The 25,730-nt window shown below is 49.5% G+C and overlaps 1 protein-coding gene across 8 annotated transcripts in view; it reads right to left on the bottom strand.

Annotated features, from left to right (window-relative positions):
- The window catches only part of ARHGEF18 (Rho/Rac guanine nucleotide exchange factor 18), a 103,228-nt gene extending 81,729 nt beyond the window's left edge, over window positions 1–21,499 (bottom strand). For 4 of the 8 annotated variants that reach the window (XM_081498534.1, XM_081498538.1, XM_081498540.1 and 1 more), the window contains exons 1-3: window positions 21,266–21,499; window positions 15,301–15,381; window positions 3,135–3,260 (exon numbers count right to left, since the gene is read on the bottom strand). In XM_081498534.1, the coding sequence (XP_081354660.1) occupies window positions 3,135–3,146 (12 nt within the window). In that variant the 5' untranslated portion in view covers window positions 3,147–3,260; window positions 15,301–15,381; window positions 21,266–21,499. Of the gene's footprint in view, window positions 1–3,134; window positions 3,261–7,244; window positions 8,184–8,904; window positions 9,566–15,300; window positions 15,382–21,265 lie in introns of those variants that run through there. The other 4 variants (XM_081498535.1, XM_081498536.1, XM_081498539.1 and 1 more) reach the window with 2 other exon arrangements.
- Window positions 21,500–25,730: the final 4,231 nt, after the last annotated feature.

Raw genomic sequence — 25,730 nt, 5'->3', positions numbered from 1 at the left:
TAAAATGGGTGTTATGTTGCCTTTTTTGAATATATTTTTATTTGCTTATTTAGTTATTTTTGGCTATGCTGGGTCTTCATTGCTGTGTGGGCTTTTCTTTAGTTGCAGCACTTGGGCCTCTCACTGCAGTGGCTTCTCTTGTTGCAGAGCACAGGCTTTATGGCACTTGGACTTCAGTAGTTGCAGCTTGTGGGCTCTGGAGCACAGACTCAGTAGCCGTACTACACGGGCCTAGCTGCTCAGCAGCATGTGGGATCCTCCCGGAGCAGGGATCAAACCCTTGTCTCCTTCATTGGCGGGCGGATTCTTCACCACTGAGCCACCCAGGGAAGCCCTATGTTGCCTTTTTGTAGGATTGCTGGGCAGGTGAAATGAGATGATGTTTATATCTTGTAAGCCCTTGATCAGTGGAAGCAGATATGGGGTTGGTCAAAAAGTTCATTTGGGTTTTTCTATAACATCTTATGGAAAAACCTGAGCAAACTTTTTCGCCAAGCCCATATTATGGTCGCTGTTTTTAACACTTCAGGAATCAGGGATCTTCCTCTGGGGCCCTGCCAGATGAAGCTAATTGGAGTAGACCGATGATTAAGCCCTGCAATGACAATCAAGTGTGAGTGAATATTCTAGAAAGTAGAAAGTGGGCTAGAAAGAACAGGAGGGGACAATTGACTCTAGAGGGACAAGAATTCTGGACTGGAGTTCTACTTAGGAAATCCCTTTTTTGTTATTATTTTTTAAAACTTAATTTTTTTAAGTTTGAAAAATTAGAATTATTCTAAGCCAGATCATACAGAAAATCCCTTTTTTTAAAATGGACAAACCCCTGGGGTAATCACTGGTGTGCAAAATCTACTAAGGATAACTCAATTAGGACAGGTTAGACCATCTTTAGACAGCTTCCATAACCAAAATTAAACCCCCAAACTGTATTTCCAATCACATAAAGTAGTGTCTATGTGACATGTAAGTGATTTCTTGAACTGGCTATATTGGTCAATATATATAGCCAATTGCATATATTTTAAAATAATCTGTATCTTACCTGTATATATATATATATATATATATATATAGATAGATAGATAGATATACATACTTTTCATTAAAATGCATATATATTTCAATGAAAAGTCCTACTAAATGTAAAAAAAGAAAGGAAGGAAGAAATCAGGGAGGGCTTCCTGGAGGAAGTGACAGTGAGGGACACCCTGAGCAATGAGTAGGAGTTAGCTAGGTGGAGGCTCTGGGTGAGGGCATTCCAGGCATTAAGAGAACAGGATGTTCAGAAGCCTGTAGGCTTCAGAGTTCAGGATGCCTTCCCTCAAACTGGCAAGATTTCCTTTTGGCTGGAGGTGTGTGGTGTGTATGTTGGGGTGTGTATGTTGGGGTGGGAGGAATGGGGCTGGATCAGCAGGCCTGGGAGCTCAAGGGAGGATTTAATCTCTAAGTTCCCAACAGTAGTGGTAGGGAGGCTGGGGGAGAGGAGGTGGTGATTCCCCTTCAGAAAGATGACGTAAGATGCAGAGCCCAGATGGGCTTGAAGCAGCGAAGATGCCTGTGCAGATCACTTGGGTGAGCAACCACGGTGGCCTCCACCAGGGCAGTGGAAAGGCAGGGACAGACATGGATAGAACTGAGAGCTGTACAGGTGTGATGCTCACAGGGCTTTTGGACGGAAGGGGCAGGGACATCGCCATCTGCTGCCTCCAGCTCTGGTGGCCAACAAGATGAGGATGAGGATGTGGGTGGCAGGGCTTCTTTGGAGGTGGTAGGTGCTCACCAAGTATACCCAGGGCTCCCTGCTTCCCCAGATGCGTGGTCTCTCCATCACCATCCTAGCTGCCCAACTGCCTACTGCTCATGGTCCCTATTCCAAGATATCTAGAGCCCTGGAAGGATCCAGGGCTAAGCCTGAGTCTCAGTTCTCTCTTCGTTTACTCTAGATTCTTCCCAACACCGAGGCAAATTCTTTCCCTGCTTGGACCGCAGTGTGCTCTTCTACAAAATAAGGGGCGGACTTCCCTGGTGGTCCAGTGGTTAAGAGTCTGCCTGCTAATGCAGGGGACGCAGGTTCCATTCCTGGTCCAGGGAAGATTCCACCTGCTGTGGGGAATCTAAGGCTGTGAGCCACAACTACTGAAGCTGGAGCACTCTAGGGCTCGCGTTCTGCAACAGAGAAGCGATGAGAAGTCTGTGCACCACAACTAGAGGACAGCCTCCATTGCCACAACTAAAGAAAGCCCACACACAGCAAAGAAAATTTAGCCCTGCCATGATAAATAAATAAATAACTTTTAAAAAAGAACACGGGCAGATACGCAGAATTCCCTGTATATGGTTTGACTATAATGAAGCCTCCTTCCTTAGTGTGGTGGGTGATCCAAAATGCCACCCAGATTCCCCCTTCGGTGAGGATGTGTTGCCCCAGATGCTGAGGGGTGTGTGGCTATCAGCAGATGGCTGTCAGCTATCAGCCTCCTCCCAGGAAGTCACATCCCTTCCTGGGCAGTCCACTGGCCATGACTTATTGGTGTGGGGATGCAACGGCTTGGTCATCTCAGCCTAGTTTGGGACTACTCTGCGGGGATGTTCTAGCTCAGAGCTCCTCATGGGAGCTTTTCCTTCCTTCTTCATTGATCCATCTACCCACCCATGCACCCATTTAGCCACCCTTCCCTCCTCCCTCTCTTCCTTTCTTCCCTCAATTCTTCTATCTATCCATCCATCTCTTCTGTCAGTCCTTCCATCCCTCCATCTATCCATCCATCATCCACGACTTCTGTCAATCCTTCCATCCATCCATCCACCCATCTATCCATCTGTCCATCCATCTATCTCTTCTGTCAAAATGTCCTTCCATTCATCCATCCATCATTCATGTCTTCTGTCAATCCTTCCTTCCTCCCTCCTTCTATCCATTATCCCTCCACTCTACTCATCCTATGCTCCCTCTTCTTGTTCCATAAAAGATTCATTTCCTCACCTGTGGAATGGCATAATAACTACTCTGCTATGTTTTAATAATTCCCTGAAATGTTGCACACAAAGTGCCTGGTAAAACGCAGGTGCTAAACAAAGTGTACTTGCTCCCCTGGAGTCATCAACTCATGCCCATCTCAGCAGTCAAACACCTGCCTGCTCATCCTCCATGGTGGAGAAGTCTGGGTCCTCAGGCCTCCAGGGTCCACCGCTGTTCTTGGTGGCTGAATCTGCAGCTCCAGAGTCAAAGGGCTGGACACATGGCTTGGGCTCAGAGCCTGTGGGAAAGGAGGGACAAGGTGTTAGGGCTGAGCTGTGAGCCCTGAAGAGTTGGGCCCCGAATTCTGCATCTGGGCCTCAGTTTTCTCATCTGTTAAATGGGGTGGCAGGGGAGGATGGTACCGATGATCTGTAAGCCAACATACATGCCACCACTCCCCATCACTCATCCTGAGCCTGGGGCAGACATTTCTGCTCAGGCACAGGGCTCTTTCCTCCTGAGCCATGGCCCCCTCGGAATTCTTCCCAGTGCATTATTTTAAAAAAATTTTATTTATTATTATTTTTGGTTGCACTGAGTCTTTTTTGCCACAGGTAGGCTTTCTCTAGTTGCAGTGAGTGGGGGCTTCTCTTTGTTGCAGTGCTTAGGCTTCTCATTGCAGTAGCTTCTCTCGTTGTGGGCAACAGGCTCCAGGCACGTGGGGTTCAGTAGTTGCGGTGTGCGGCTTTAGGGCACATGGGCTTCAGTAGTTGCAAGACACAAGCTCAGCAGTTGTGGCTCGAGGGCCTTACAGCTCGGGCTTTAGTAGTTGTGGCACATGGGCTTAGTCACCCCACAGCATGTGGGATCTTCCCAGACCAGGGATTGAACCCACGTCCCCTGCATTGGCAGGTAGATTCTTAACCACTGGACCACCAGGGAAGTCCTGGACTGAGCCTTTCACTGAGGGAAACACAGGTGTCCCGTCTCTCTACCCTTGCCCCTTGCAAGGCTTCTAGCACATATCATGCCTCCCTATTCGAATCCCCATGGAGGTGCCCCACCACCTGGAGGAAGAAGGTCGAATGTCTTGGCTCACCAATGTCCACCAGGATCCTCCTCTGTGCCTTGTCCCTGCCCCTTAGGCAGGACCCATTGCCTAAGAGCACCCCATTCCTGTTCCAGGGCCACCTGCCTGAAGACCTCATCCTACTCACTCCAGAATGTCCATGGTGCCTCTGTCCTGGGCATTGCCCTGCACTTCATTGCATTGCGTTATCTCGATCCCTGGACTCCTTTCACTCCTCCACGCCCCCTGCCATGACATCTCAGGTTCTGTTGAAACTGGGGAGCTGAGAGAAGTGTGTGTGGAGGTGACAATGGAGGAGCTGGGTGAAGGTGGAGGCAAGGAGAGACCAGCGGAGGTAGTACTCGGAGAGACGGACGAGCACGTTTGCAGTAAGAGCCCGGAGGGCCGGGCTGGGGGTGGGGAGTGGGATGGTGGGGCCCTTGGACAGTGCCAGTTAGGTCCTCCTTCACTCCTTAGCTCAGACCCTCTGTGGCTGGGTGACCCCATCTCCTGGCTTGCTGGGGACAGTCCTGGTTTATGCTGCTGAGTCAAGTAATGCTGAACAGTATGGGACTTCCCTGGTGGTCCAGTGGCTAAGACTCCATGCTCTCAATGCAGGGAACCTGGGTTTGATGCCTGGTCGGGGAACTAGATCCCACATGCCGCAATTAAAAGATTCCGTGTGCCACAACTAAGACCCGGCACAGCCAAAGAAATAAACAAACAAATAAATAAAACAAAAACTCCCACAGTACCATGCTTTCGCCCTCCAAAGGGTAGCAGTGGGGTGTCCACTTTGTGGCCACTCCACCTATAACCACCGTGGCCAGCAGACAGGAAAGGATGATGCTGTCTTTTTCTATCCCGAAGTAGGATGAGCTGTCTGTACCCACTTACCTTCCTTCTCCTCCCAGCTGTGTATGTACAAACACTGTCCTACGTTTCGGGGAGCATGACACTTGTATAATTTGGGGGGCTTTTTTTTTTTTAAGAAAAAGAGTATAAAATTATGAATGCAAAATTACTGGGAAGCAGCAAGAACAGCAGAAAACAGCCAAGATAGGAATAAATGCATTCCATAAATAGATGAATGAAAAGCTATTACATGGGTGTGAAAAACTCAAGGAATTTGGAAAGCATTTTGGCCATTCTTCAAAAACTTAAGCATAATATGGCTCAGGAAGCTCTAACAGGGGCTCTGTATCAACCTAGAGGGGTGGGATGGGGAGGGAGATGGGAGGGAGTTTCAAAAGGGAGGGGCTATATGTATACCTGTGGCTGATCCATGTTGAGGTTTGACAGAAAACAGCAAAATTCTGTAACGAAATTATCCCTCAATAAAAAATAAATTAATTAAAAACAAAAAAATACTTAAGCATAAGATCTCCCAGGTGGTCCAGTGGTTAAGAATCCGCCTGCCAACGCAGGGGACACGGATTTGATCCCTGGTCTGGGAAGATCCCACACGCCGCAGGGCAACTAAGCCCATGAGATGCAGAACTGCTGAAGCCCACACACCTTACAGCCTGTGATCCACAATAAGAGAAGCCACTGCAATGAGAAACCCGTGCACCACAACTAGAGAGTAGCCCCCTCTTGCTGCAACTAGAGAAAGCCTTTGAGCAGCAACAAAAATCTAGGGCGACCAAAAAAAAATCAGTGGAAACAATCCAAGTGTCCATAAAAGGATTCATGGACATCCACGAAATGTGGTCCATTCATACAGTGGAATGTTTTTCAGTCATAATAAGGAGTGGGGGCAGTTCTGGGAATTCCCTGGATGTCCAATGGTTAGAACTCAGTGCTTTAACTGCTGAGGAACTGAATTCAGTCCCTGGTCAGGGAACTAAGATTCCACAAACCACACGGTGTGGCCAAAATAAACAAACAAATAAATAAGAGAAGAATAAAAAAGAGAATGGCATTTTGAAACCTATTATACCATGAATGAACCTTGAAGACAGATATCATGTGACATCGCAGAAGTCAGTTCACAAAATATCCCATGTTAGTGGATTCCATTTATATGAAATGTCCAGAACAGGTGCATCTATAGGGGCAGAAAGTAGATTAGTGGTTGTCTAAGGCTGGGGAGAGGCTTCCCAGGTGGTACTAGTGGTAAAGAACCCACCTGCCAATGCAGGAGACACGGGTTCAATCCCTGAGTCAGGAAGATGCCCTGGAAAAGGGAATGGCAACCCGCTCCAGTATTCTTGCCTGGGAAATCCCATGGACAGAGGAGCCTGGTGGGCTACAGTCCATGGGATTGCAAAGAGTCAGACATGACTGAAGCGACTTAGCACGCATGCCCACAGCATGCAAAGCTGGGGAGAAATGGGGAACTTTGGGGTGATGAATAAAGGCTACAGATTTCTTTTGGGGGTGATGAAAATCTTCTAAAATTGATTGTGGTGATCGTTTACAACACTCTTTTTTTTTTTTTGGCCACACCACATGGCTTGTGGGGTCGTGGTTCCCCAACCAGGGAATGAACTTGGCCCTCAGCAGTGAAAGTGAAAACACCAAGTCCTAACCACTGGACCGCTAGGGAATTCCCATCACGGTATATTCTAGAAACCACAACTGCTCTCCCAGCTACTCTCCCAGGCTGGGTGAGGGCCTCTGTTCTGCTGCCCGAGGCACTGAGTCCTAACTACTGGACCATCAGAGAATTCCCGTCACTGCGAATATTCTAGAAACCACCATTCCTCTCCCAGCTACTCTCCCAGGCTGGGTGAGGGCCTGTGTTCTGCTGCCCTCATTCAGCCCTGCATCTCCCATGAGGCAGCTTCTATGACTCAGGGAGATGTTGGAACAAAACAAGCAGGCTGTGAAGGACGAGAAAAGCCAGATGTGGGGATGAGTCCTGGAGGCTGGTGGCAGCTTGAAAAAGGAGGGGGGAGACTCCCCAAGAGGCAGTTCCATCCTTGGCCAAGATCCCAGGGGGCCTCAGGACAGGCTGCTGGGTGTGCCTGCTTTCCTGGATGGGGGCTTCACTGAGGCTTGAACCTCATCCTTGCATCTGCGACCCTGCAGGTCTGGAACCCAAAGGCTAAAGGTAAAAGGCCAGGGCTGAGTTGATTCTTTGTATGGATGCTTCTGACCCGGGGGGCGTGGCTTCCCTGATGGCTCAGATGGTAAAGAATCTGCCTGCCAATGCAGGAGGCGTAATAGATGTGGATTCGATCCCTGGAGGAGGGCATAGCAACCCACCTCAGTAACTATTCTTGCCTGGAGAATCCCATGGACAGAGGAGCCTGGCGGGCTATAGTTCATGGGGTCACAAACAGCTGGACACGACTGAAGCAACTGTCACTTCACGTCATTTCTGATCCAGGAACAGGCCGAGCCTGACCCTGATGACAGAGTCCACTCTGATCTCCGCGTCACATGTTGAGCCTCAATCTTTGGGTCACAGACTGAGTCCCTGTCCCAGTGTCATCGACTGAACCTCGGTTCCGGTGTCATACACCAAGCCCTGATTGTGGTGTCATAGACTGAATCCCGATACTGGAGTCATGGACTGAGTTCCCATTCTAGAGCTTCAAGCTGTACCCCAATCCTCATCACACACTAAACACTGACCCCAGGCTCACTGAGCCCTGACTCGGATGTCACACTCTGAGCCCTGGTTCTGGCGAGAGAGTCTCTCAAGCTCCAGACTTTGTCTTCAGTGGCCTCTGGTCACCACTGCCTGATATGCCCACCTGCATTCCAACCTCAAGCTGTCAAGACCAAACTCCTTGTCTTCCTTTCTCCTTCGGGGTCTATGTATTAGTGTGACTGTAGTGTCTCACCAGTGACCCCCACCAGAAACCTGAACTCCAGCCTCGCCTCCTTCCAACCTCTCAGTACACCAAGCCTTGTCAATTTTACCCCCCCCAACAATGTTTCTCCACTCAGTCCTCTTTTTTAAAACAATTTCTATTTATTTAGCTTTATTTATTTATTTGGCTGTGCCAGGTCTTAGTTGTGGCATGCAAACTCTCAGGTGCAGCAAGTAGGATCTAGTTTCCTGACCAGGGATCGAACCTAGAGCCTCTTCATTGGGAGCACAATCTTAACCTCTAGACCACCACCAGGGCAGTCCCTCCGTCCTCCTTTTGTTTTGCCTCTGATATGATCTTAATATCAGCCTCCATTATGCTCTCTCTGGGTTTCCCAGATGGCTCAGCATTCAAGAATCCACCTGCCAATTCAGTTGACCTAGGTTCAATCCCTGGGTCAGAAAGATCCCCTGGAGAAGGGAATGGCAACCCACTCCAGTATTCTTGCCTGGAGAAGTCCATGGACAGAGGAGCCTGGTGGCTATACTCCATGGGGTTGCAAAGAGTCAGATACAACTCAGCGACTAAACACAACAACAGTGCTCTCTCTACACAACCACAAGTCTTTTTTCTTTTTGGTCATGCTATCCAGGCATGCAGGATCCTAGTTCCCCAAGCAGGGATCAAACTCATGCCCTTGGCATTGAGAGCACAGAGTCCTTAACCACTGGACCATCAGGGAAGTCCCTACAATTGCAACTCTTGTTGGGATTTTTCTGCACAAACGATTGCTAACGACAATTGGCTTCTTCCATCCCAGTAGAAGATATGTCTTCTTGGCACGACATTTCAGAGTCACTCTCCTTTGTCTGGTCCCCACCCCAGAGACTCCAGTCCCCTTACAAGGACATTTGAGCACTTTTCAGTCTACCCGCTCAACTCCCCCCAAGTGTCTGAGCTCCTAACTCATCATTCTCCTGCGTACCTCTGTGCGGTTCCCACCACCCTTTCCCACTCTTCCTTCCTGGCAACCAAGGGATCCCTCTGATCCTCCGCAGACGGTCTTAGCCAGAGGACTTTGGATTGGTTTTCCAGTGGCTAAGAACCCCTGGGCCAATGCACGAGACATAAGAGACTCAGGTTCAATCCCTGGGTTGGGAAGATCCCCTAGAGGAGGGCATGGCAACCCACTCCAGGATTCTAGCCTGGAGAATCCCATGGACAGAGGAGCCTGGTGGGCTACAATTCATGAAGTTGCAAAGACACGACTGAGGGACTGAGCACGCACGCATGCACCCCTTTTCTACTTCTGGTTGTACTTTAATTGGAATACTTGTTCACTTCTAGACCAGGAGTTTCACAGGCCAAATCTGGCTCAACACCTGATTTTGTAAATAAAATTTTAGTAGCACACAGCCACGCCCATTCGTGTACCTTGTTGTCTATGGCTGTCATCATGCTACAACGACAGTGTCCAGTAGTTGCATCAGATATCATACGACCTGCAAAGCTGAAGATATTTACTCCCTGGCCCTTTACAGAAAAAGTTTTCTGACCCCCACTCCTGGGTCCATGGGGGCAAGTTCTGTAGCCAACCCACTTTTACATCCCCCAAGTCTCTTGATCAGTTCCAATATGTCTTGCTTCATGCTAAGCCTGTCATATTCTTTCCATTCTTCTATCTTAACAACAACCCTCTGAGTCCCCACATTATGGAAGGAGAAACTGAGGCTCAGAGAGGTGTACTGACTTGTCCAAGGTCATACCAAGGAGGTCAAGAGGCAGAGTAGAGATGGGAAGCCAGGTATTTCTTACTCCAAAGCAAGGGCTCCTAACCACAGAGCCATTCTGTGGTGAGCTGATGAAAGGACAGACGGGTGGATAAATGGTTGGATGGAAGGGTGGATGGATGAATTGAATGAATTGTTGGATAGATGGTTGTTGGGTAGTTGGCTAGTTGGTTGGCTGGCTGGCTGAAAGGAAAGTTGTCTGGCTATATGGTTGGATGAATGGATGTTTAGATGGGTGGATGGTTACCTACATGGATGAATGGGTGGTTAGAGGGAGGGAGGAATGTCTAGATGCATGGGTGGATGGTTGACTGGCTGGCTGGTTGGATGGACGAATGAGTAGATGTTTAGCTGGATAACTAGTCGGATGGTTCTTTGGATGGATGGGTGGATGGATGCATCGATACAAGGATGCATGGATAGATAGTTGGCTGTCTCTCTGGTTGAGTAGATGAATGGGTAGATGGTTAAATGGATGGATGGATGAAAACATGGACACATGGAGGCATGAATTGATAGTTGGCTACCTGACTGGTTGGACGGATAAAAAAGTGGATGGTTAGATGGATGAATGGATGGATAGTTGGGATAAGTTGTGTGGCAGTGGCAAGTGGCAGTGATTGCTCTGCATTCTGGAGATGGTATTCCTAGGAGACGAGGGTGGGGAAAGCTATAGATGGAAGGAGGCGGGACTGTGGCAGAGAAGCTAGGCAAGAAGGAAACCAAGTTGAGACACAGAATGCGCTCATGATATACATGCTTATCATATACTAGGGAAAGAGTGGGAAAAGTGTGGTCAGAAAGAGTAACTGAGCAACTGAGGAAAAGGGCCAGTGCGGCTCTGCCACGCTGCAAATCCCAACCCCTCTTCCCCAGCCTTGTCTGTCTCCCCACATCTACTCCATTATTTTCCCAGGAGGTCCCATCCGGTGCCCAGACAGCCAGTTATAGAGCTTAAGAGGAGGGCATAGAAAGGCTAAAGACTGGAAGGACATGGTTAGGGAGTCCCTCTCTGCTCCTCACCCCCAAGCTTCTCTCTAAGGAGCCGCCTATCAGCTTGGATTCAGGTTCTAGGCAGCCTCTTACACCAGCAACCCCTGCAGCCCCGGCCATAAAAGGGTTTAAGAATTACCACTGGTTCCCACAGCTCACTCCCCCATCTGCCAGCCTATAAATCATAGCTTCAGTCTGCCCGGGGCAGGGATACAGGGTGGGCTGGGCGGCCAGGAATGGCTAGACCTTCATAAGGATATGGGCATCTTGGTGATCTGTGGCTGATACCCTAATTCTCTAGCATTGCCATCCACTGGTGGATTTAAAAACCCTCTGCAAGCCCTCCACACACTCACACTGGTAGCTTCCTTCACTGCCCAGAACACACCCCAGAGGTGGCCTTGGAACAGAATGGGTTTCAAAGCCTGGCTCTTTCAGCATATACTTGCTGTGTGACCTTGAGTCCATCATGCCTCCTTTCTGAGTCCGGCTTCACAAGGGCTCAACAACCGGCAGCAAGTTTCTACCACTGTGACCGTTCTATTGCATCCCAGTCGCCAGGCTACCCTCTCCCTCCCCAGCCCCAGCCTCCAGGTCCCCTGCTAGCCCTGTCTCCTCCAGCACAGTGCCTGGCACACTATAGGTCCTCAACCAGAGTGCATACCATGAAGCGAATGGGTCTTCTCCTTGGCTCATCTCCTGCACAGAAACTCACTCATCAACAAGTACCCGGCTTAGGCACAGGGTAGGGGGGTTCCTATCACACAATCCCCCTGTGCCCTGTGGCCTCGGACACTATCTGGCCATCTTCCAGGACTAAACTCCTGCTGAGATTTAAGAAGTGCCTTTTGGCAACAGCAATTCACCCAGACCTTGGGGGGTTATGATGCAAGAGTCTCTCCAGCTCCCAGAAAGGTAAACTGAGGTCCTGGGACCCAGTGTGGGGGGACTACCAGCCAATGTGTATGTGTGTTTGTATTCCAGGGCATGTCTACTTGAATCTCTGGATGTCTCAGACCTTCCTCTTGCTGCCTCCCTGAGCCTCTGTCCTGCACCCACCCAGGGAACAAGTAGCATCAGGAACCCCCAGGAAGCCACCAGGCTGCCCCAGGTCTAGGGCAAATTGTCTGTCCACAAATTTACCTTCCGAGACAACCTCCTGGCAGAGATGGGGAGACATCTCCTCTGAGACAAGAGGGACCCCACAAGTCTGTGATGTTCCATGGAGGCCCTGGGGAAGCAGAGATCATCTGGGGCTGACTCAGGCAGTGTCTGTACCCTGGGCTGAGAACAGGTTTGGAGTGGGATGGTGGGTAGCAGGCTGTCCAGGGAACCCCGTGCCTGGGTAGCCAGTGCCCACTACTCACTGCATGCCCCCTTACCTCTCTTAAAGGCCCACCGCTTCAGCCAGAACTTGGAGAGAGCCGGCCAGGAGTGGTTGAGTGCCGAGCTGGCCATGGGGGCCGTGCGTGCGAGCGTGTGAGTGAACAGCAGGATGAAGAAGGCGCTGGGCCGGGAAGCACTGCCAGGACAGGGCTGCCAGCAAGAGGGGCGGAGACTGTCTGCAGGGGCTGCCAGACGCATCAGCTGATGGCAGCTTGGGACTGGGGCGGGGGCCGGGGGAGGCAGGACTGCAGCCTTGGGGGAGGCTGAGTACTTAGCACTACCCCACACCTCCCTTGCCCTCCAGGCCTCTCATCCTGGCTGTATTAATACAAGACATTCCCAGGAGGAGCAAAAGAGAGCAGTGAGGAAGTCCTCAGGAGACAAGTATAGACTGGGTCCTGAGGTGGGTGGGCTTGGGTATGCGTGAATGTCTGAGTGTTTGTGTATGAGTGTTTGTCATTGTCTCTGCTTTTGAGGGCTTCCCTGGTGGCTCAGATGTTAAAGACTCTGCCTGCCATGCAGGAGACCTGGGTTTGATCCCTGGGTCAGGAAGATCCCCTGGAGAAGGGGATACCACTTCAGTATTCTTGCCTGGACAATTCCTTAGACAGAAGAGCCTGGTGGGCTACAGTCCAGGGGGTCACAAAGAGCTGGACACGACTGAATCGACTTAGTATGCACACACTGTGCTTTTGACAGTGCATTTGTGTGTCAGCTTCCCAGGTGATGCACCCTCAGTTTGAAGGTGTTGTCAAACCAGGATTTGAGAGGTCAGGTGGTAAAGAATCTGCCTACAAAGCAGGAGGTGCAGAGATTTGGGTTCGATTCCTGGGTCCAGAAGATCCCCTGGAGAAGGAAATAGCAACTCGATCTGGTATTCCTGCCTGGGAAATCCCATGGACAGAGGAGCCTGGTGTGCTGCAGTCTGTGGGGTTACGAAGAGTTGAACACAACTGAGTGAGTGTGAACATAAATTCCTTTTGTGTGTCAGCACATAGTGTGTTTTTAAATCTTGAGTGTCAACTTGTCTGTGGGGGTGTATATATAGGGGTGTTTATATAAATGTTTCCCCCCCAGTTTCATTGAGGTATAATTGACTGACATCACTGTATAAGTTTAAGTTTACATCATAATAACAACATATATTGTGAAATGATTAGTGCAGTAAACTTAGTTAGCATACATCAACCCATAAAAAGTGAAGTTGCTCAGTCATGTCTGACTCTGCAACTCCACGGACTGTAGCCTATCAGGCTCCTCTGTCCATGGGATTTTCCAGGCAGTGGGTTGCCATTTCCTTCTCCAGGGGATCTTCCCGACCCAGAGATTGAACCCGGGTCTCCCGCGTTGTAGGCAGACGCTTTTATCATCTGAGCCACCAGGGAAGTCATCAACCCATATAGATACCAAGAAAAGAAAAAAATATGCTTTTTTTGTTGTTGTTCTGATGAGAACTTGTAGGATTTACTCTCTTGGTTGGTGGTTGGTTTAGTTGCTAAGTCGTGTCCAACTCTTGGAACCCCATGGATTGTAGCACACTAGGCTCCTCTGTCCATGGGATTTCCTAGGCAAGATTACTGGAGTGGGTAGCCATTTCCTTTTCCAGGGGATCTTGCCAACCCAGGGATCAAAGTCACATCTCTTGCATCTCCTGCATTGCAGGTGGATTCTTTACTGACTGAGCCACCAGGGAAACAAATACACCATATAGCAGTGTTAACTATAGCCATCATGTTCTACATTACATCCAAGATTTACTTATCTTATAACTGGAAGTTGGAACCTTTTGATCAACTTCATCCAATTTCCCCACTCCACCCCCTGTCTCTGGTAACCACAAATCTTATCTCTTTTTCTATGAGTTTGGTTGTCACTGTTTTGTTTTTTTTTTAAATTCCACATATAAATGAGATCACATAGCATTTGCGTTTCTCTTAACGTATTTATTTCATTAGCATAATGCCTTTAAAGTCTATCCATGTTGTTGCAACAGGCAAAATATCCTTTTTTTTTTTTCTTAATGGCTGAATAATATTATCTGTGTGGTTTTTAAAATCTCTGTGATCTTCTCTATGTGTTTGTGTGAATGCCCATATCTGTGGGATGGGATCTACATGACTCACCTGGGACTTGGGAAGATCTGCTTCCAATATTTGGGGAAGAGTTTGGTATCCGCCCGGGGCTTGCTTGTGTCTACAAGGCTGTGGCTTTATCTGTATGTGCATCTGTGTGGACGCCAGCCTGGTCATACAAGTGCTGCCCCCTGGTGGAGGAATCTTCCTCACGTGCATTTTCACTAATGTCTGAAAATTCCTGGCTGTCGCTTCTCTCTTCAGTGACCTCTCAGCCTCCACTCTTCCTTCTCAAAGGGTCATCCACACTTCTGTCTTTACCGACACACACCTCCTTGACTCCACCACCCCCTGAAGTTTTACTTCCATCCCTTTCAGTCTTCTAGCTCTCTCTGGGGCTAAATCTATAACAGGCACTTTTCAGGTCTGGCCACTGTCTTCCTGAAATCCATCCCTCACAGGCCTCTTGTTTCTCTGTCTGCTCCTTCTCAGTCTCCCTTCTTGACTTGGTTCCTCTTCCTTTTTCTTCCTGACCTTTGAACTCTGTGTACTTAGGACTCTGTCCTTGGCTACTTTTTGCTCTCCCCACTGGCCCTGGTGACCCTCATCTTCACCTCCCTCATCACTGCCACTGTCCTATTGAGTAGGTGGCACCTGAATCTTCAACCACAAAAATACATAAAAATACGCTCTACAGACTTAACACACTGGCAGTCCAGCAGTTAAGACTTTGCCTTCCAGTGTAGGGGGTGAGGGTTTGATTCCTGGCTGGGAAACTAAGATCCCACATGCCTTATGGCCCAAAAACCAAAACATAAAGCGAGCAATATCACATTAATAGCAAACTCAATAAAGACTTTATAAATCCACATGGTCCACATCAAAAAAAACTTGAAAGATACCCCACCAACACTACCCAACACACTCTCCAGCAATTGCAGACAATGGTAAACTTACACACATAAGTAGTCAGACATATGTTAACAGATGGCTCAATGGTAAAGAATCCACCTGCCATTGTAGGAGATGCAAGAGACACAAGTTTGATCCCGGGGTTAGGAAGATCCCCTGGAGCAGGAAATGGCAACCCACTCCAGTATTCTTGCCTGGAGAATCCCACGGACAGAGAAGCCTGGCAGGCTATAGTCCATGAGGTCGCAAAGAGTTGAACACAACTGAGTGACTGAGAACAGTTATACACAAACATCTAGACGCATACACAGAAATCCAGAGGAAAGCCCAAGGAGATTTTAAAAATTACCTCCTCTGCTGTGCTCCAGGTTTTAATTCCTCATCTCCCATCACTTTCCCAGACTGCAAATGCCTCTTGGATCTTTCAGACCTTTGGGTAGAGAGCAGATATGAGAACTTCAGGGAAATCAAAGGCAGTAAGAAGTTAGGAGGGGCCTTCATCAAACTGGTGGCAACCAGTTTGGCAGGGACCCAGGAGCCCAGAAACAGAGAAACATGGTGAGTCGAGCAGAGTTAGAAATGGAGGCTTGATAAAAATCTTATGTTAAAAATACAACATGAAGGACTTCCTTGGTGGGTTAGTGGTTAAGAATCCGCCTGCCAAGGCAGGAGACACAGGTTCCATCCCTGGTCCACAAAGATCCCACCTGTCATGGAGCAACTAAGCCTGTGGACCACAACTACTGAACCTGTGCTCTGGAGCCCAGGAGCCACAACTGCTGAAGCCTGCATGCTCTGCAGTTAGAGAAGCTGCCGTGATGAGAAGCCCGTGCACCGCAACAAAGAGTAGCCCCTGCTAGCTGCAACAAAAGAAAAGCTTGCATGCAGCAGCAAAGACCCAGCACAGCCAAAAACAAATGAATAAATAATTAAAAATACTTAGAAAAAATACAACAGGGATAACTATTTCTAGTGATGGCAGGATACCTTATTGCAGATTTACCCTTCCACCAGAAACAGCTTTTTTAAAAAAAAGCTGGATAAAATCAGAAGGAAAAAAACACCCTCAGTTTGAAGGTGTTGTCAAACCAGGATTTGAGAGGTCAGAATCCTAGAAAGGTGAGTAGACATGATGCAGTGTTGTTTTTGTTTTTTTCCCCTTACAAGCAAGTTGATTTGAATGCAATTCTTCAGTGCAAAGCAGACCAGAGAGAGGCTGAGAAGCTGAATGTAGCTTCTGGCAATCTTCTGGGGCTGGAGAAATAGACCCTGGAAGTTGAGGATCACAAAGATGGGGTCACCAAAAACTTCATTTTAGGAGCAGGGAGCAACCAGAAACAGACCAACCTTCACCCAGACTAAAAATCCAGCTTCACCTCAGCTTAATTTCTGATTAGACTGAAGCCACCTGCCTTTGGGGGCTTCCCCGGTGGCATAGTGGTAAAGAATTCACCTGCCAGTGAAGGAGACGCAAGAGACACGGGTGCGATCCCTGGATCAGGACGATCCCCTGGAGGAGGAAATGGCAACCCACTCCAGTATTCTTACCTGGGAAATCCCATGGACAGAGGAGCCTGGCGGGCTACAGTCCATGGGGTTGCAAAGAATCGGATATGACTGAGCGACCAAACATGCACACAACACCTGCCTTTACTTTCACTATCTGCCAGAAGCAAAAGTAAAACCTCTCTGGAAGGAAATAGCACCATGAAGAACCACCAGCAATATCTACAGTTTTTCATAAATGATATCTGGCCTTCAATCAAAAGTTGAGGCACATCAGAGAATAGGATGTCATGAACTATAAGTAGAAGAAAAACAGACAATAGCAACAAACCCACAGAAGATACAGATACTGCAAAGGAAAGCAAGGTAGAATATGGCACAGGGATGGCTTGGTCTGGTGTAAAATGTCACAAGGAAAGGATATTTTCAGGAATCCCCTCCACGGACAGGATCAGGTATACCTACTTAGTAGAAAGTTATGATGTACAGCCATCCCTCTATATCTGCATGGGGTTGGTTCCAAAACCTGCCGTGAATACCAAAATCCTCCAATGTTCAAGCCCCACAGTTGGCTCGCTGCATCTGTGGATTCGACCAATCCCAGATCATCAACATAGCAGTCCACAGTTAAATATTGAGCTATTGGGCTGATTGTGATGTTGTCAGGAAGGAGGAAGGCTGGGTTGATTTGCATGGTGGGGGCTAGTCATTGGAGGCAGAGGGCCAGGTGACCTTGAATTTCTCAAGTTAAAGTTGTAAATAGCCCTTTGGCCTGCCAAAGGGTGGTCTTCTAGTTCTAGGTGTTAAAAGATAATAGAAAAAGCTGGTGGACAGTCTGGATGGAGGTGAAGGCTATGGAATGTGTTCCATCTTGATGGACGTAGCCACCATCTTGGTGGGGATAGCCTCCATGTTGGTGAGGGCATCTACTGTCTTGGTGAGGATCTCTGCCATCTTAGTGAGGTCTTTTACCATCTTATTGATGGTGACTGCCATCTTGTTGCTGGTACCCTCTCTTGACACAATGGTGCCCTGACTCCTAGAAGGGGTAGATTCCAGAGATATCTCCATGACAGTGTGTCCCATGAATCCAGTAGTGAGCCCAGCAGAGATTGGCTGAAGCTGGAAGAACCAGCCAGCTGGTGTAGGGTTAGGTAAGCTGATGGGCATTGAGAGGGAGTGCCAGCTAGAAGGCCATGTGTGTGGGTCATGCCAGCCCAAAGGCCAAGGATGAAGTAATAGCAACACAAGCTAACATTTAACAAGCGCTTAAGTTGTGCCAGCCACCACTCCAATTTTACATTAATAATTCTTTTACTCATCACAATCATCCTATGGTGGCATGATGCTATGGATGCTTCCAGCATTCCCGTTGTTCAGAAGAGGAAACTAAGACACAAAGAGGGTAAGTAACAAACATCTTAAACACAGTTTCTTCCCAAGTCATACCCATCCCCTCATTAAAGCTGAAATCAGCATGTCCTGGATTCCCCATGGGCTCAAACCCCGTCTAGAGTTACCAAATAGTCCCCAAGTCCCGTCTCCAGTCCTCTTCCATATGTATATGAGGGGATACATATATCCCTTCACTCTTGAGCCTCCCTCCCACCCCCTCATCCCACCCCTCTAGGTCATCACAGAGCACTGAACTGAGCTCCCTGTGCTATACAGCAGCTTTCCACTAGCTAGCTATTTTACACATCTGTAAGCTTTTTGCCCTGACCTGGTCCAGCCACCTTCATCTCCTGAGAGGGTCTCCCTGCCTCCAGTCTATCCTCTGCCACCCAGTTGCTTCTCATGGAAGAGATCCCTAGGGATCTTCTAAAATTAACCTCATTGCTGTGTTCCAACACTTTTGTGAATGATAAAACTCTACCCCTCCTTTTTTTGCCACATTGCACACAGCATGCAGGATCCTAGTTTCCCGACCAGGGATCATGCCCAAGGCCTCTGCATTGGAAGCATGGAGCCTTAACCACCGGACTGTCAGAGAAACCCCAAATCCCACTTTTCTTGAGGAAGAGACCACCCCAAGTAGAGTTCAAGGAGGTGGTTGTGTCTCTCTTAAGAGCCCACCCTGCATACTTTTTTAGACATTGGCAGATAATTGCTTTATAATGTTGTGTTGATTTCTGCTGTACAATTGTGTGAAACAGTTATAAGTATACATATATCCCCTCACTCTTGAGCCTCCCTCCCACCCCCTCATCCCACCCCTCTAGGTCATCACAGAGCACTGACCTGAGCTCCCTGTGTTATACAGCAGCTTTCCACTAGCTAGCTATGTTATACCTGGTACTGTATATATGTTGGGCTTCCCTGGTGGCTCAGTCGTAAAGAATCTGCCTGCCAATTTCAATTCCTGGGTCAGGAAGATCCCATGGAGAAGGAAATGGCAACCCACTCCAATATTCTTGCCAAGAAAACCCCATGGACCGAGGAGCCTTGGGGGCTACAGTCCATGGAGTCACAAAAGAGTCAGACACAACTTATCAACTTAACAACAACATCTGTGTATATGTCAATGCCGCTATCTAAATTTGTCCCAACTTCTCCTTCTCCCCCTGTGTCCACAAGTCTGTTCTCTATGTCTGTGTCTCTATTACTGCCCTGTAAATAGGCTCATCAGTACCATTTTCTAGAGTCCGTATATATATACACATGTGTTAATATGTTGCTGTTTAGTCAATAAGTCGTGTCTACTCTCTGAGACCCCATGGACTGCAGCACACCAGGCTCCCCTGTCCATCACCAACTCCCGGAGCTTGCTCAAACTCATGTCCATTGAGTTGATGATGCCAAACAACCATCTCATCCTCTGTTGTCCCCTCTCCTCCTGCCCTCAATCTTTCCCAGCATCAGGGTCTTTTCCAATGAGTTGGCTCTTCACATCAAGTGGCCAAAGTATTGGAGCTTTAGCTTCATAATCAGTCCTTTCAGTGAATATTCAGGGTTGATTTTCTTTAGGATTGACTGGTTTGATTGCCTTAGCTGACTGCCTTAATATGTGATATTTGTTTTCCTCTTTCTGACTTACTTCACTCTGTATAACAGACTACTCCCTGCACACTTGATGGAGACTGATACCCATGACTAGTCCCTCTTTCTAGATGGGACTCACAGAGTTTCTACAGATGCACATGTGTGGCATGGGTGGAGAGTGCTCAGGATAGCCAGGCTGTGGGACAGGGACAAAATACGAGAGAATGGGCAAGGTGGACAGTGTTTCAGAGTGCCTACTGTATGCTGGGCACTGAGCCATGCTCTCACATGCAAGATCCTCAACAACCCTTCTGTGGAGGAGCACAAACAAAGCCAGAGCAGTGAGGACACTTGCCTACAGCCACACAGACACAGGGGAGTGGGGCTCTGAACCCACAACTGGCCGACACAGCCATCCTTCCATCCACAGCAGTATTGAGCGCTGGCAGGTGTCTGGGCCTGTGCTGGGGCTTGGGGGGTGGGGTGGGAGCAGTGTCCCAGACCAGATACACTGATGGGTTTGTGGTTGATATTCCACTGGTGCTTCAAGGTCCAGTGAAAATCCTGCCTCTGCCAGGAAGTCCTCCCAGATGGACTCACTCACACCAGTGGCCGGGGACCTCAAGGTGGTTGATAGTGGGGGAAGCGCTCCCTTGGCTGCCAGTGGTTGTCAAGCTTTTCCTTGAAACCACGGGTGACCTGGCCCGTGGAACTCTCCGAGGAGCCTCCGCTCTCTGAGTGCGACATTTGAGGCCTTTTCCGATGTGCCCCTAGCCTAACCCCACCAGCTCCATCCTCCCTGGCTCCAGCCTTCCACTCTAAACCCACCCCCCTCCTGGCTGCTTCTGGGCCACCTTCCCAGACCCCGATGGCTGTATTGGCACTGCGGCTGGGAGGAAGCAGCAAGCCTGGGTGTGCCCTTTCAGAAACCACATCCTTTCTACCCAACCTCACCCCACCCCAGGCAGCTGGGGGTGAAGGCTCGCTGTGGAGGGCCAAGGTGGGACCCGAGGCGCCTCCCCAAGTGGAGGGCTCCAACCAGGAGGGCTGTCTGGGTGGTGAGTCCTCCTTCGTTGATGACCTTGGAAGACTAGGGCAAGGATGTCCTTGGGACTGGTGCTCGGACATCAATCGTCAATGGGAGTTTGTTCTGAAAGTCAGACTCCCCCAACGCCACTCTCTGGGTTATGTTTCAGGGAAGTCTGAGACCTCTCTGGGGCTTTCAGGGTGGCTCAGTGGTAAGAAATCCATCTGTCAATGCAGGAGATGCGGGTTTGATCCTTGGGTCGGGAAGATCTTCTGGAGGAGGAAATGGCAACCCACTCCAGTATTCTTGCCTGGCGAATCCCATGGACAGAGGAGCCTGGCGGGCTGCAGTCCGTGGGGTTGCAAAGAGTCGGACATGACTGAGAGACTAACACAGCACACACATAACCTCTCCTCACCCCACATCTCTAGTTTAAGAACAAAAGCATCTTTGACTGACTTTGCCTCAGGGAGCCTAATCCCATCTCCCAATTTATCCCCTGTTCCTTGTCCCCCGAGCAGACTTTGGCTACAAGGGCGCCATCCTTCTGTCTTGATCTATTACTGATCATGGACCCCAGCCCGCTGAGTTGACTTCTTAAAACCACAGACATTTGCAGAGCAAAGACTCAAGTCAAACAGCCTCCCCAACCCACTCAGGAAGCGGGCTGACTAGAAGGTGGAGAGAAATTGTAGATAGCCTGTCTGTTGCCCCGAGGCCCCTCTCCCACCGCTGGCCGCATGGCTGCTCTGTCCCTGTTCATCCATCTCTCCCGCACTCCCCAGGGATGGTCACTCACCAGGCGGAGCCTTGTCCTCGCTGCTGTGGGTGCCCCAGCTCGGTGTACTAGCTCCCGCAGCCCCCACGACCCTTGGCTAGGGCTATGAGCTGGCCCCGGGGGAGATCTGTGGGCAAGAGCCGGGGTAAACCACAGGGTGACCCAACTCTGCCCTAACTTCCTCTTCCTCAACTGCCTGCCTGCCTGGCTGGCGCCTCCAACCCCCCTGTCGTGGGCTGAGGCACAGATGTGACTGCAGCACGGGACAGGGTTTTAGAAGAGGGAGCTCTCCCCCCTCCACTCAGCAACACCCCGCCCCGTGCATGCAGGCGTCTTGAGGAGGTGGGGTAGCAGACTGGGGATGTGGAGGGGAGCCTCAGCACCCTCCCCACCCCTCACTTCCTGTGGAACCCACTGCCAAAGAGGTATAGAGGGCTGGGGCCTCACCCCAGCACGTGGGACACACCAGTCATGTGTATCCATGGAGACACAGGCACTCACGCACGCGCACGGCAACGTGAGCATACACACGGTTGCATGCGGCACACGGAGGCGCCTGGGTCCCAGGGTGCACTGGTAAAGGGTTAACAACCACCTCTTCTGACCACACACACACACAGACACACACACTCAAAGCTGTGATGCATAGCATTTGTTGATTTTGTAGGGGCTTCCCTGGTGGCTCAGTGGTAAAGAATCCGCCTGCCAACGCAGGAGACAAGGGTTCAATCCCTGGGTTGGAAAGATACGCTGGAGGAGGGCATGGCAACCCACTCCAGTATTCTTGCTTGGGAAATGCCATGGACAGAGGAGCCTGGTGGGCTACAGTCCATGGGGCCGCAAAGAGTCAGACACGACTGAGTGACGGAGCATGCACGCGTGCATGTGGTGTAAATACTCCCATCATGACTGATTTCAGCTGCCAACATGATGTCATTCCATGTGGGGTGAGGAAGAGATGCTCAGGCTTGCCTCCAGCATGCCACTAGAATGGATACCCGGGCACTTGGATTCTTACAGAGAGACACGTGTTCCCAAGTTTGCAGATGTGTAGGTATTTGTGGGTCCCCAAGATGTGGGAGTGTGTGGACAGAGCAGTCTGCCCACAGACACATCTGGGTGCATGCAAGGTACACCTGGGCTCCTTAGCACTCAGAGACAGGTGGTGTACAGACACAGACAATATAACCGTGGAGACTCGAGGAAACTCAAGTGTGGGGACGTGTGTCTTGAGGCTAAGGTTAGAAGGAGCCCATAACAGGACACAGAGACAGGCAGAGCCAGCTGTCCTGGCTCACAAAGGCCTATTCTTTTTTAAACACATTAAAAAGTTATTATTTATTTATTTATATTTGGCTATACTGGGTCTTTGCTGCGGTGCTTGGACTTTCTTTAGTTGAGGCGCATGGGCTTCTCATTGTGGTGGCTTCTCTTGTTGCAGAGTACAGGCTCTAGGGCATGCAGGCTTCAGTAGTTGCAATACAGGAGCTCAATAGTTGTGGTATGCAGACTTAGTTGCCCTGTGGCATGTGGGATATTCCCAGACCAGGGATGTAACGCGTGTCCCCTGCATTGGCAGACAGATTCTTAACCACTGGACCACCAGGGCCATATTCTAAAATATTCAGGAATTTTGTGAGCCGGTTGTTAAATGCAGCTATCATAAAAATTTGATGATATGAATTGACAAAAGTAATAACCATTTAAATATATCATTATGTACTTAATGCTCCTGAACTGCATGCTTAAAAATGGTTTAACTGGTACATTTTGTGTCACAATGTTTTACCGTAATAAAATAGAAAAGAAACTCATCACTTTCTAATTATTTTGCTCCATTTTTCTCTTACTCATGCTCTTGAGGTTATTTATGGCTACTGAAACCGTTCGATGGAAACAGTATATAAAGGCATTATATACTAGTCCATATCTATATATCTGTATGGAACTATCCTCTCTATTAAGGTATATATTTGTATACTGGACTACTTCTTTGTAATTCTGTGTTTGGTGACATCACATTGGTACTTTGAAATTGAAGATATTTATACCATGCAAATGGGCAAATCAACACTTTCCACCCAAGAGCTGGCTGTTAACTATTTACCAGCACACCACTGCACAGAGTGTGCACACCTGCACGTGTGACATTGCATACGTGAATGCAGGAGCCTACAGGGGCACACACAGCACACCACACACACACAAGCATGACAGGCTCCTGGATACCTGGAAACATGAGCCTGCAGAGACTCACTCAGAGAGGGGCATGCAAGGAGACACTAATACAGACCCCTGTGTTCATGCACATGTGGTCACACATGAGCAATTGCCATCACGATGGGACATGATGGACACACACACAGTGAACATACTTGGACATATGTGGGGCCATGCTGTGCTTAGCTGGTCAGTGGTATCCGATTCTCTGTGACCCCATGGATTGTAGCCCTCCAGCTTCCTCTGTCCTTGGGGATTCTCCAGGCAAGAATACTGGAGTGGGTTGCCGTGACCTCCTCCAGGGGATCTTCCGAACCCAGGGATTGAACCCAGATTTCCCGCATTACAGGTGGATTCTTTACCATCTGAGCTACCAGGGAAGCCCAAGAATACTGGAGTGGGTAGCCTATCCCTTCTCTATGGGGATCTTCCCGACCCAGGAATTGAACTGAGGTCTCTTGCATTGCAGGCCAATTCTTCACCAGCTGAGCTACCAAGGAGGTCATGCAATGACACACACACACACATACATGCACACACACAAGATGTAGGCACTGGGCACCCATGAGAACACATATGGAGACACAGACACACTGCTTATCCTGTGGCATCTTCCCCAAAAGCCACAAACATGCAGACCCAGGGGCCCTTCAGCACAAATCCTCACTGATCTTGAACTTCACTCTTGTCCTCAGGGATACACATGGGACCCTCCATAGAAGACTACAACCACAGGAAACACCTGGGACACAAGGAGGCAGGAAAGCACACAGATTCACGCGCACCATCCATTCATTCTGTAACCGGTCGATTATTTGTTTAATGCAGTGCACAATGATTGAGCTCCTACCGTATGCCAGGCACTCTTGTGGGTGTGGGATTACCATAAATAATACAGATGCAGTTCCCTGCTGGGGTGGAGGGAGGCTCGCGGTTCAGTGAGGAAGGCAAACTGTGAATCAGGAAACAGACCCGCGAGGTAACTTCAGATGGTGTTCATTGCTGCTACAGGAAGTAAACCTTGTTATGTGACAGAGACTGGGTGGGGGTGGTGGCCGCTTCAGCTGAGGGTGGGATGGGGGAGGGAGGTCAGGGAAGGCTCTGGGAGCTGAGACCTGATTGCCCAGTGGCCAGGCATGGAAATGAAGGGCTGTGGGGAAAGGGCATTCTCGGTGGTGGGAACTGCAGGGACAAAGGCTCAGAGGCAGGTCTGAGCTTTGGCATGTTTGAGGAGTAGGAGGAGGCCCGCGTGACTGGGGGGAGGCTGGCAGTGACAGAGGCTGTGAGGCTGCTGGAGTTTGGGGGAGCCTTGGGGGTCCAGGTTGTAGGTGCGATTGCTGGGCACCACTAGGGGAGGTTCAAGCAGGGGATGAATTGGAAGGGGTGGGGACAAGGTGACTCAGGATGGGGGAGCCCCAGAGAGTCCCAGAGACAGTTACAGGGCAACGCTGGGGGGGAAAGTGGGTTCAGGATCCTACAGCAGGGAGGGAGCACTGCTCTCTGCCTCTGTCCATCTTTCTCTCATTTCATCTTTATTACAGTCTTTCCTCCTCTCTTTCTCTCCGTGCCTCTCTCTTCTTGGGCTTCCCAGGTGGCGCTAGTGGTAAAGAACATGCCTGCCAATGCAGGAGATGTAAGAGACACAGGTTCTATCCCTGGGTTGGGAAGATCCCCTGGAGGAGGGCATGGCAACCCACTCCAGTATTCTTGCCTGGAGAATCCCATGGACAGAGGAGTCTGGCAGCCTACAGTCCATGGGGTCACAAAGAATCAGACCAAAGCAACTTAGCACAGCACACATTCTCTTTTCAGTCTTCCCTTCCCGGGCTCTCCCTCCCCCAGAATTTAAACTCTCTCAAGCTTCTCTGCTGACTCCACTGTCCCCTTTCTGCACTGCTCACCGGCCCCCCACCCCCACCCCGCCGGGTTCTGCTCTTCCCTCTTATGGCCAAAATGCTTGAGAGTGCTATTGAGACTCTTAATCTGGGCTTCCTCACCAGCTGCACCCTGGTCTCCACCCCCACAGACCCATCGCCTCCCTGCGAGGTCCCCACCTACCTCCTGGAGGCTCAGCCATGTGCACCTGGCTCCCCTCTCCCCACCCAAAACGCTGACTCACCTCCACAAGGCTCCCCCCAACCCCTGCCTGCACTACCTTTTCTCACTTTCCTTGTTGGTGAAATATACATAATGCAAAATTCAGCATTCTAACCATTGTTAAGTGGACAGCTCAGTGGTATCAAGTTCCTTCCCACTGTTGCTCAAC

This window comes from Giraffa tippelskirchi, chromosome 6 (assembly GCF_054371585.1).
Source record: "Giraffa tippelskirchi isolate mGirTip1 chromosome 6, T2T-mGirTip1v1.2.pri, whole genome shotgun sequence".
In the NCBI taxonomy this organism is placed as follows: domain Eukaryota; kingdom Metazoa; phylum Chordata; class Mammalia; order Artiodactyla; family Giraffidae; genus Giraffa; species Giraffa tippelskirchi.
The sequence above is the reverse complement of the archived record's forward strand: the minus strand, read 5'-3'. Positions and strand labels throughout refer to the sequence as shown.